The sequence below is a fragment of the Parus major genome, chromosome 4A, assembly GCF_001522545.3.
Source record: "Parus major isolate Abel chromosome 4A, Parus_major1.1, whole genome shotgun sequence".
Classification (NCBI taxonomy): Eukaryota; Metazoa; Chordata; class Aves; order Passeriformes; family Paridae; genus Parus; species Parus major.
The window spans coordinates 4,468,565-4,481,305 of NC_031772.1; the positions used below are offsets into that span (position 1 = coordinate 4,468,565).

At 43.0% G+C, this 12,741-nt stretch overlaps 1 protein-coding gene across 2 annotated transcripts in view; it reads right to left on the reverse strand.

Annotated features, from left to right (window-relative positions):
- The window catches only part of LOC107203976 (connector enhancer of kinase suppressor of ras 2-like), a 168,755-nt gene extending 158,671 nt beyond the window's left edge, over positions 1-10,084 (reverse strand). The window contains exons 1-2 of one of the 2 annotated variants that reach the window (XM_033514099.1): positions 9,877-10,084; positions 9,551-9,624 (exon numbers count right to left, since the gene is read on the reverse strand). In XM_033514099.1, coding sequence (XP_033369990.1) covers positions 9,551-9,624; positions 9,877-9,917 — 115 coding nt within the window. In that variant the 5' untranslated portion in view covers positions 9,918-10,084. The remainder of the gene's footprint in view (positions 1-9,550; positions 9,625-9,876) is intronic. The other variant, XM_033514100.1, reaches the window with a different exon arrangement.
- Positions 10,085-12,741: the final 2,657 nt, after the last annotated feature.

The following is a 12,741-nucleotide window of genomic DNA, read 5'->3' on the forward strand; positions in this document are numbered from 1 at the left end:
TAAAATGTCAAAGGTTATGTGGAATCAACTCCTTCCAAAAGCCAGGATTCCTCACTGACCAACATCCTTTCACTGTAAAAGTTGATCATGAAAGAAAATGGAAATATAAAAAAGGTTTTAAGAAGAAACTCTGCCTGTTTGATATCAGAGGAGACCTTCCTAATGAAGAAACTACAGAACCACCTTCAGATAAACAAAATGTGCTGGGGGACACACAAAGAGCCACCCACAGTAAATGGGGAATAGAAAACTCCTTTATGCAGGTGATACTGATGGCTCCTGGAATAATTCACAGATTGAATTAAAACACTTCCATTGAAGGATCATTTGAGCAATTTGGTTTCTAGTTAAAGTATTAGCTCATTTCTGATATGAAAATAATGCTTGCTGCTGCTGCCACCACAAAAGGCATTGATAATTTGGTCTGAGAATTTTCAGATAAACAAGAAATAGTTAATATGATGTCCCACTGTATATTTCAGCAGGTGATGGTTTCCTTAGCAGATTTCCTAAGGTTTTTAAGTCCACTTATGAAAGCCTTGAGAAGGCTTTCCCTCCATTTTTCTGATAAATTTTTTATGTTTTTAACTTATCCATTAAGTTTACTTTTCCTTTTCCAGTTTATGTGGAAATTTTCTATTACTCTAATTTATCTTTTTTATTACCCAGATAATTATTTGTTACATTTTTTTGATGGATTATTTACTGGCTTCATTCTCCAGAATTTATTTCTGCAAGAACAGCATTGCTGAGCTACTGTCTTAAGTGGATCCATTTTTTAAAATATGACATTCAAGTAGTGAATATTCTAAACTCTGTTAGTTCTGAATTTCTCTCACATTACCCTACCTGTTCCCTCCAACTGCATGATACAAATGCAAATTTCAAGGGGTTTTTTCCTTTGCTTTAAGTGGGTTTTTTTGACTCTGGAAACTACAAAGTTGTTTTTTGTATAACTAAAGGAATTTCTCAGTTTGGCTTGGCAAGGAACAATTGAAATCTCTTGAGAATGGGCAATTAAAATCTCTCCTCAGTGTTCTGTAATTGAGGGCATTTTCATGATGAGCTCATTGTTGGTGCTGAGCGATCAGCAACAGAGGACTGCAGAGGACTCTCCTGGATTTAGGAATGTGCCCACTGCAGCACAATCCTGTGGAGTGGCAGATCATGGAATCCCAGGATGGTTTGGGTTGGAAGGGACCTTAAAGCCCATCCCATCCCACCCCTGCCATGGCAGGGACACCTTCCCCTGTCCCAGGTTGCTCCAAGCCCCATCCAGCCTGGCCTTGGGCACTTCCATGAATGGTTCACCCATTAACTTCTCTGGGCAAACTGTGCAGCCCCATCCACTGGAAAGGATTTCATTAATAGATAACAACTGCTGAGCCTCCCTCACATCTCCCAGGGAAGCAGCATTTCATAGTCTGAAAGAGAACTGAGGCACATCCAGGATATTTACAGGAGATTTTAATGGAGAATCAGTGGAAAAGCAACATCTGCCTTCTTCCAGCTGCCCCTTAAAGCTCCCAGGAGCTGTGCTTGGCTTCTTGAGGCTGGAGATTTTCACCTTCCCTGGGATTTTGGATGAAGTTCATTTCCAAGTCACTGCAATCCTCTCCAAGATACTCAAAGCTAGAAATTTTTGGTGTTAAATGAACAAATTCCTTCACAACCGAATGCTTGTTGTCCATCTCATTATGGCAAAGGCAAGAAAAATGCTGCTGGAGAGAAATGTGAATAAACAGGAGAGAAGCAAAAATGGAATAGGGGAAGATGGTGGAGAGAGAGAGAAGTAAAACATGCTTTAATTCAGGTGCTCATTGGCATGTCTGAGCTGTCAGGGTGACTCCCCTGTCTGCCTGCACCCAGAGTTTCCCAAGTAAAAGAAGCTGATGTGCCAGAGGAATCCTTGCTTGAGCTGTAGTAGCTTCAGCACATTTACACCAAACACAATTCCTGCCCTAAGAACGCCTGCAATCCCTGCAGCTTCTCTAGGCTTTGTTTGAATGAAGAAGATGGACATATTTGTAGGGAATAAAGCTGAATGTATTTTGTAAAATTACTGGCTGCTACGTTTTTATTTCAAACATGCCACCTACGCTCGAACTAAAAATGCTCCACGGTCTTTTTATAATTCATCTTTGCTGGCAAACAGTTGGTGAAGAATTTGAGTAGGAAAACCCAAACATTTCATTGGCCTTGAATCCTCCTGAGCACTTCTCTGCAGAGGGTCAGCAAGGATATGTTTTAGGAGCTGTTTGAGTGTTAGTTAATCAGAAATAATTTCATTTTGATTCATCACTAGAGCCCTTCACAAATACAACCTCATGACTTTCTCCTCTCTCTGAATCCTGTCAGAGTAACTCCTCAACCTTCCTTTTCCAGCTCCTGCCCTCACTGCAGTGCCATCAGGGAAGAGAAAGTCATGTTTACTAAAACAAATGTAAACTGCCAATGTAATAATGTAGTAATGCAAAGCAGCATTTAGAAGATATCTACAAAATTACTCTGGGTGGAGAGGATGAATGTAGATTATTGCTCAGCAATATTTGATACTACTGTTGTTTATTCAGTAAAATGCTTCATTTAATATCAGCAGTGTCACTAATTCCAGCAGCAGAGCCACAATCTCCATTTCTGTCAGCGTGGCAGGACAGCAGCTCTGAAAGAATGGCATTAAAAGGATAAGCTCTGCCTTTTTTAGCTTTGAAAGCTTTGTAGGTGCTAAAACAAGAGGACAAATGGCAGTTTACTTTTCGCTTTCCTTTTTTTCCTTTGTTGAAAAGAGAAATGCAAGAGATTGAACTCATCAGAATGAGATGAAAGGAGATTCCTTAGGCAGGAATTTTTCTTTCCCCAAACATGGAGCTGCATTCCCATGGGTTCTGAGAGAGGATCTGGGACAGAGCTTTGCCTGGCACTCCCCCACCTAGGCAGTGTTTTCCATGCACCAAAATTATATTCTTAATGTATTTTTCTGCACAATGCAATGTTTCTCAAACTGCCTTCCAACCTAGGCAGCCAGGGATCCTGCAGCTCTGAGATGTTCCTCTCTTTTCCTAGGAAATCCACATTTTACAAACTGGTAGCAGAGTTACACACACAGTTCTCAGTGTTAGGACACTCAGGCTGGTGTCAATCCTGCCAAAGGAAGGAAAAATTTAGAAACTGGAATGAGTGAGGTGAGAAAGTCTGGGAAGAAACCCTGAAAGCATCTCATTGCTGAGCAGGATCCAGTGTCTTTGCAGTTTCCTGACATACAGCACCTTATTTAATGCTGTCTGAAAGTGTCATCCACAGGAGTTAATTTATCCTCAATTTTGCTCCATAAGATGAAGCACTGTGAAATAATGGAGAGCTGGAGAAGCCTGAACTCTTCTGAATTTGCATTGCCACTCTGCCCTCCCTGGGATGGTCAGGACTGGGAGAAAGTTGGGGATTTTGCATAATTTTAACACATGGTAAAGGTTACAAGGCACAGCAATGTGTGACACATTGTCTGACTGCTGGTATTAAGCTGCAAGACAATAAAGCAAATTTCTTTACATAATGACCTGAAAGATTAGTTACGCTAGATAAATGTGACTTGAGAGACTTTCACTGAGCTCAGACTTTTCTCTGGGAGCACAATTACATTTCTTTAAAAGGTCTGAACGTATCTGCTTTATAGATAGGGAAATTTCAGAATACAGTCCTAAATACCCTGATAATAAATACAGACCATTAAATTGCTAAATGCTGCTGAAATCTTTAATGGAGATAGTGCTAATCCAGTTGGTCCTTGGAAGATATATGGACCAGTTTCTAATTGGTCCTCAAAGTGGAGCTAGTGAAGATGAGGTAATAGCGACAGAGATACAGAAATACCTCAGCCAAAATAATTTCCATACAGAATTAGAGATAGGCTTGATTTAGGGAGGTCTTTGTACAATATTTGGCTGTGGTCCAGCTGGCAATGACCCCAACCACGGCTGCAGTTACTGGGAGGACACAAACTGGAGCCATGGGCTCAGCAAAGTGTTTTGCTGTCCACCAGGCTGCCAGCGGTGCACAAGCTGAATTAAAAGTGGTAACAGTCAAAGCCTTGAGGGCACTGGCTCTTGGTAATCCTGCCAGTCTTCTGAGCTCTCTTTGCTACCTTAACCTCTGGGGCACTGAGGAATGGGTCTTTTGGGAATGTTGCTGGAATGTTGCAGGTCTGTGTTTGCTTCTGGGGCTGCAGCTCTGACCATCACCAGCTCTGCTGCTCCCCTCCTGAAACACAGCAGGAAGACTTCCAAACTTCAGATATTTGGACCTCATCTCCCATGGTTATTCTGGGAAATATAAACTGGGAAATATCCAGGAGGAAGCCAGAGCTGTAATCTCTTTGGGACTTTTCACATTTCAAAGATGAGGGTGATTCCCATGCAAGAAACCATCCCAAGGTCTTGTCTGTTTTGGTAGAAGCCTTGAGAAGACATTAGGTTACTCTTTCAGAAGACAGACAGGGCACAGAAACACTTGAAGAGGGATGTTGGAGCTCTTCTCAGTTGTATCCAAAACCTCCTACAAAGGGGATGGCCCAACCTGCCTGGACAGTTTATTCCAACACTTAACTATGCTGAATATTGGGAACCTGTTCCTTGAAATCCGACCTCTAGCACTTACACTGCAAAGCTGTCAACTCTGAGGTGGGCTCTGCCGACTCTTTAAAAGCAAACAGATCACAGCACTCCAGAGCTGTTCACAAAATTTGTTACTAAGAAGCATTAAAGTCTGAAACTTGTGAGAGAAATCAGGGAGGAATTGCAACCAATTCTGATTCTGTGACTTCCTAGAGAAAACTGGAAATGTGGTGCCAGTGGAACGCAGGAATCCAAGGGGGAGCCACAACAGCAAATTGTTTGTTTCAGCTGTACAATTGGTGAGAGCAGAAGGAAAACAGTGAAACCTTTACTTTAGAGCTTGGAAACTGAACGCTAATTCTGCATTTGTGGCTCAGATCTCTCCCAAACCTATTTGTCTTCAGAAAGAGCTGAAAAGATGCTATAAAACCTACATTTTTCTAAATAAGGGATGACCTCAGTTATCTACTCCAGCTTTAAATTGCATCTCCTGGAATTGTGTTCCTGCATGATGGGATTCCGAGGTCAGGAAGGGAGATCAGGGAAGCCAAGCATCACCCAGCTCAGCACCCCCAGGCTGCTTTTGCAGCAGATCATAACATTCAGCTGCGCTTCCAGCACGTTCTGGGATTTGAGAAATACCATGTCCTGCAAGGAGAGGAGGCTCCCTGCCTGTGACACATTGCTCCAGCACAGGTAGTGATCTAATGGGAAGCAAAGGAAGAGGGAGAGGGGTTTGCCGGAGCCTGGTGTGATGTGAATGTTAACAAGTCCTCTCACGTCATCAGCTTCCCTGCTCTCCACTCCCTCCCTCCCTGCCTTTCTCTTTTATGAGCCAGCCTGAAATCAGAGAATTACATGCTAAGGAAAACCCTTCAGCTAAACATATAATTATTCTGCACAGGATCAGTGCAGCACAGTTAATCAGTTTACCAACTGAATTAATTTTTATTTTTTTATGTCTACTTCTCCTGTTGAGGGTAAAGAAATTCTAGCTTTAAAGGGGGGAAAAATGGCTTGCAGTTGTGAAATGAGTTTGTACAGCAAGCCATTTATTAGGAGAGAAACCTCCACTGCAGGCTGTTTTGGCAGACAAACCTGTCAGTCCCCAGGACTTTGAATCACAGACTCTGTGTGGAGTTATTACAGGTACTTAAGGAATAGCTGGTTTCCCATTTTAATTTTCAGCTGTTCAATAACACTGCATTCTCTGAAAGTTGCAGCTGTACTTCATTGCATTGTATTTCATTTCATTTCCTTGGACTGCTTTGAAAAGTGAGTATTTATTTGGACAGAGGTGTCACTTCCCTGTAAATGAGTTCACATTTTAAATGACCTACTTGTAAACTGCTCCCCTTAGGAAGTACAACATCTCCAATGTTCTTGGTTGTAAAAGTACAGAGAATTCCCTTCAGATTTTGCCTCTGATGAAACACAAACTCTCAGCCTTTTTTTAATTCAGTAAGACATCCTAGCTTCCCTCTGCACCCCAAACCCCCCAATTCTGTACAGGACTCCCCTGCTCAGTGCACATTAAAATAGATGGGTTTGGGTTTGTTGTGTTCACTGATAACCTGCAAAGAGTCCCTGAGTTTCACAAGGAGCTCCTGCGCCAAAAAGCAACAAAAATCTCCAGGTAAAGCATTCCAGATGCACATCTTGGAGGGCAGTTTGCCATTTACTCACATTAATATGTTAAACCTAATCCAGGGAAAAGTGGCCAGTTAGAAACCACTCTGACCCTGAAGGCACTGGGGAGCTTTATGGGGAATGTTTGTTTTCCAGTGGGAAACATTCCATGGAATCTGAGCAAGGCAAAGATTTTTTTCCTAAAGTACCTTTTGGGTCACATTCCCAGGAAAACAGGTAAGTTATGTAAGAAATGGCTGTATACCAGGGGAAACACCTGAAAAACATTTGGAGTTGTTTAAAATATTGGAAAATCTGGGGAAAAAGAAGAATGACTGACTAAATCTGTTGTTAAAATACCTTCCCAATTAATGTTGTCAGCTCCTTTGAAATCTTCCCTTTTAACCACAGTGCTTTCTGCTGTATCTGCTGAAATTTACAAAACGTTTTTGTATAAAGACAGTTTCTTTAACACCAAAGTATCCTGAGTTTTAACTTCTAGAACCTCTGAGAGCCTCAGGAATCAATTTCTCCAGACTTGCATGGCCTTTTCAGGTTGTCCACACCATCAGATGCAGTTCCCTAATTCAATTCCAGTTGAGTGCGTTCCCGAGAAAGGAGCTCTGGATAAATACAAGATGCCAACTTGTCATTACAATGTTCCTTAAAGCCTACCAATTTTTACTTTTTTGGCAAGTAACATTTCCTAAAGGAAAAGAACAGAAGGGTGTCTCCTCTTGAGGGGGGCTCAGGCTGCAGCTGCTGCTCTCCTCAGATGCTGTAACCAGGACACATTCTGGGGACCAGGGTCTCAAACCATTAACATCACTTTTGTGGTTTCCTTCCATCTTCTCCACAGTTATTTGATGCTTCTGGTACTCACTGCTAGTTTCAAAATATGTAATCTTTGCTAACAGATTTTAGGAATAAGTTCTAATGGTTTCAAGGGATATGATAAATGCAAGTTTTAAAAGCGTGTTGCTATCTCTGTGAAATATGTTATAATTTACAATCTCCACAAATAAAACTAATTGTCTACATATTTTTAAGCCCCCCAAAGGTATGTTACAGTAACAATATTTGTTCCATTGTTTATTGACATGTTGCTATCTACACTCAAGATATATACTCATTCCTAAAGCGGTAATTTTTTGTAAGTGTCTTTAATTTATCATTTAATGCTGTGGAAGAAGTGACCTTTCAGAATAGAAAAACTACATAAAAACCACCTTATCACTGCAAATCACTGCCTGTGCAGACCTTCAACCTCCCTGGCACATGGATTTAGCAGAGTGGCTGTAGGCAACAGAGCTGAGCTACACAACTCATGGAAATTCCAGGCAAACAGTGGCCACAGTTGGGCAATTTTTGCAAAGTAAGGTAGTTACAAGGAGTTTTAAACTGACTCCAGTCTGCCATTTGTGTGGGTTAGGTCTTTTCTTTGGCTGCCACTGAACAATGCATCTGCAAAGGTAAATGCTGAGATGAAGAGGAGGCTTATAGTATTAACGTGGGGAAAATGGACAAATGTGCAACTTTCCTGTTTGTGGATGTGCAGCTCATGTTACCAAGGAAAATATCAACGTTGTGAATACTTTGATGTTCATTGTGTTATCTTTATTTATGATTGAACACAGAGGCACAGCACTGACAATGCTGCCTACTCCAGATATCCCTGTGGATGATGCACTGTGCAGTCTGGTATGGAAATCCAACTGTCAGGTAACTCCAGACTTTCAAAAACCTGCTGCTTGTATAACCTTCCTCCACTGCACATCATGGATTACTGTTCCCCAAGATGTAATTAGTTTGCATCAGAAAGGATAAAAAAGTAGCAGGAAGTATTTTTAAATTTAGCAACAAGTATTCTACACGATTTGACACAATTTACATTATAATACAAGCAAGGAGTTAAAATAGCAGAGTGATCTGTCCACTTTTTAACTCTTTTATGTACTGAAAATGAAGGTGGGGATCAGAAAACTCCTCTGCAAATCCATTAGGAGTTGATATGACCGAATGACATTGGACCTGGGAATCAATCCTGTATCTAAAGGTTTAGGATCTATCCCAGTGACCTGCTTAAGCCCTCCCAATGACTCCAAGTTCCCAAACACCTGAGAAACAAAGTACATACATTCCCCTAGACACCGTTTGCTTCGCAGGACTCCGTGCTTGTAAAAGAATAATTGGCTGATAATGGCAACGTGTCTGATAAGCACCAAAAGAGCCCAATTTCAGCGAAGTGTGGAGATGTAGATCAGATCAAAATGAGATCAGAACCATTCCCTTATTAATGAGAATACTTTGAAAGCTTTAAGGACATTCTGGTGGGCATCCAATTCAACCCTCCCATAAGTTCAGTCATCACATTACAGGAATCATTTCCATGAGTAACCTACACCCCAAATTTGCACCTCTTCTCCTTATATAACAGAGATCCTCCGTGGCAGGAATTATTTGTCTCAAAGAGAGACAGCTCATCAGAAGCACTGTTCAACAACACTAATGCAATCCCACTGTGGGAATACATTCTCCCCCCACTCCGGAGAAATTTAAACCACTTATCATCAGAACAGTCCCTCGCCCTCCCATCCATGCCGGTCTGTTTGCAGCACAGCCGAGCATTGTCAGGCAAAACATGTCACAGCTGACGGCTGTGTTGTGAAGCTGCGAATGTGCAGGGAAATTATCATTGCTGTCAAGTTATCCCGGCGAGTTTCCCCGCCGAGCCCGGCTCAGCCCTGCGCCTTCCCAGGGCGGCCGCGGAGCCTCGCACACGGGGCTGGGCAGCCTGGACAGGGCAGGACACGTCCCTGAAGGAGCCTGGACAGGGCAGGACTCGTCCCTGAAGGAGCCTGGACAGGGCAGGACACGTCCCTGAAAGGAGCAGGATGCCTCAGTCCAGCCCCCGGCTCCTTGTGGTACCCAAAACTACAGACAAGCGCTGCACAGCCACTGCATCAGATCACCTGATATGAGCAAACCAGACCTAATCAGGGCAAATTTAAAGCAGCCAAACATCCCGACGCTACCCTGTGCGAGGCATTATGGAGCCGTGAGACACAAACACTTTTCTGTCTGCATTGTCCAACAAATGCAGTTGATCCCCGCTCCGCTGCCGGCAGCAATTCCCCGAGCACAGCGCAGCCCGAGCAGCCTCTGCTCAGCCCTGTCTCTACCAACTACCGGGCAAAGCAGCACAGGGATGATCGGAACTGAATAAACTCTTCCCAAAACAAAGAATGCGAGAGCACGGATGCAAATTGCCAGGATCCAAAGTACAGACAATACACGGCAATAAACGATCCTACCTTTCATCCAATCCACTACTTGCTTGGGCGTCCACTTGCTAATAGGTTCCATAACGAGAGCCATCATCAGATCACTTTAACATTCACACCAAAATCGGGGGAAAAAGGAGAGAAAAATTGTATCAGAGCATGGCTGGGCTACGAGAGCCGTCGTACAGTGCAGTTCAAAGAGAAGATGATGCTTTGTCCCTCCAGGTTCCTCCTGCACTGATTCAGTAATGTATAAAATTACACTGCTTGATCAGCTCTGGCACCTCCCCCACTGCACACAGCCTGCAACACCCGGAGCACCGAGCCAGGAAATGGTGCAGTACAGACTTACTTACCAAAGGCTCTGCCCGCCGAGCCACCGGCACGGATAAAACATGGCATTCCACACGGAGCCATCCACGGCCGAGCCGCTCCGCACGCCGCGTTCGGCGGAGCTGCTTCCTTCCAACCAGCCCTGGGATCTTCAGCAGGGAAAATGTCACTACTGTAACTTGATAGCAGATTGTCTCGGCTTCATTGTGAATATGCTGACTGTCACTCGGCTTAAAGTGAAGATAGAAACGTCAGGATATCGCCTGGCATCTGGCAAAATGCTGAGCATCTCCATCTTTACAATGCAAAATGTTGCTGGAGTCTTGTACTGTGTAATCATGTAATTCAGAATGTCAAACACAGTATGAAAAGTCTTACCCAAGAAAAAAACTACTGGGAAAAAAGTCTTTTTTTTTCTTTTTTTCTTTTTTTTTAATCTGGCCACATTCAGAGCCAGGATATTTCCTCCTATGAGCTGCTCATTTTGTAGAGAAAGAATGACAGAATCGAGGAGTCAATTTGTACTACTAAAGCACTTTAGGATAGACAAGTACAGCAAGTATTTTGACTCTCAGTACTGGGATCATTAGTCAATGTTTCCCTTTTGTTGTGAAGGGAATAAAAAGTGTTTTAACTATTCCTAATCCCAAAGTTTACCACCCTTCTGACAGATGAAGGTGAAACATTTCAGTAAGATGTGCCAAACAGCACTTTTGGACCCATTTGTGACTCTCTGCACCTCATGCAGCACAAATTCTGCATCCTGTGGCTGAGAAGGTGCTGCTGCCTCCAACCTTTTGTCTGAGATCTGCAGCCCCACTCTTTTTTGCTAAGGGGAGAAACTCAGAGTCCAGAAAAAAGGCAGAACCAAGCAGTTCCACCTTTCTCTTCAATGATCTTTCCTCTGTCCCTTTTCCTCTTGCACTTCTCCAAGTTTCCCCAGCACATCAGGGGAAGAGGATGGTGATGTTCCCATGTCTACTCCCCCTGGATTGAAGTCCCCAGGCTGAGATCTGTCCTCTCTCTCTCCTATGGGGGAACATGAAATACTAATGGAATATTTATCACAGAATCCCAGAGTGGTTTGGGTTGGAAGGGACCTTAAAGCTCATCCCATTTCATCCCCTGCCATGGGCAGGGACACCTTCCACTTGCTCCAAGCCCTGTCCAGCCTGGCCTGGGACATTTCCAGGGATCCAGGGGCAGCCACTTCTCTGGGCACCCTGTGCCAGGGCCTGCCCAGCCTCCCAGGGAAGAATTCCTTCCTAAAATCCAACCTAAACCTACTCTCTGGCAGTTTATTCTCAACCCTTTCAGGGCTTTTTTATATAGTTAAAGATGCAGACAGGCATCTTTCCCCCCACTAAAGCATCTCCAAAGAGATGTGCCATTCTCGGCTCAGTGATGCACTCTATCCTTTTTTATTTTCCTTTAGCTTTGGGAAATAGTGTGATTAGTATTCTATGATGTATTTGGAGTGCTCAGAGCACAGATCTTCTTTACAAAAGGATTCACATCAATTCTCCTTCAAGAAGGCTGAACAGCATGTCAGCTTCCTCTCTGAGTTTTGGGAGACCACTTTCAGTAGCTTTAGTTCTGTCTAAATAGCTGTTTACAATGGACATAATAATGACAAAGCTCTCAAAGGCACAAGACTTCTCTTTTTAGGCAATAGTGGGCTAGAATTGAGAATAAATATTTCTATTAGCTATTGGAAACTGTACAAGCTGTTTGGGGGCTACTCTTCCTTCAAATTCTTAATTTTTTAAAGTTCAATACCAGCATGGAAGAATTTGAGATAAGCAATGTTGCATATGAACTCAGTATTTTGAAATATTTGCACCAAAAAAAAATCTTCATTTGTGATTGTTTGGACTATTTCCCTAATTCTTGTCATTTGACAGACATTCTGTCAATGCCCCTTTGTCTCACATTTCCTACCCAGGCTTGACTGGGCACTTTTTTTAATATATTTTGACATGGTTTTGAAATAGGATGAAGCCTGAATTCAAAGCTCATCAATGTCAATGAGCATAATTCCACTCATTTAAGTTGTCCTTGGATGACAAAAGAAGCCTCAAACTATTATTTTGGAATCAGGACTTCCATTTTCACAATGAGAACCTTCTAAATCCTTTAACTGTAATTTGGCTGGAAGACCCTGGCTGTTAGACAAACTCCTGTGATTTTCCTTATCATTACCAGTCACAGTTTGCCTCTATTCTGGGATTTTACAACCTCCAGGACAACCCTCTACTTTTTTGTTCTACTTGGTGGAATAAAATATTCAAAGCTGTTAAAAAAGCTCCGTGTCTCTCCTTCCTGATGATTTATTCAGGTTCATTCTCCGTTTCAAAGATCAGTGCACATGGCCCTGGTTTGTCACGAATCATTCCAACCCCAGGGAAATGTTCCTTCAACTATTCCCATGGGTATGTTCAGCGTGGCAGCCCATGGATGGTTCTACCTGGGGATTTCCTCTGCTTCTTCTTTTGTTGTTTCCAGAAAGATTTATTCCTCACACCCATGGGAATGTCACTGGAACATGGCAAGTTCAGGGAAGGAGCCTGTGGCAGACCATGGGACTCAGTGATGAATCCAAGCGAGCACTAGAAAGGCCACATGGAGTCCAGACTATTTCTGGAACCACGGTTCAAACCAGTTCAGAGCACTTTTTGGTACAGGTTGTCTGCTCTGCCCACTGAGGTAACGACTCTGGGAGGAGAAATCATGGAATACAGCCCTGAGCTGTCATCCTCACTCCTGACACAGTTCTATACCTCCTCCCTCACCATTCCCGTCATGGGGCACTGCAGTGGGATCAAGTGTGTAAAGCCACTAAACAATGGCATTCTTTTTTAAAATAGGCAAAACTATGTGCTCCCTAA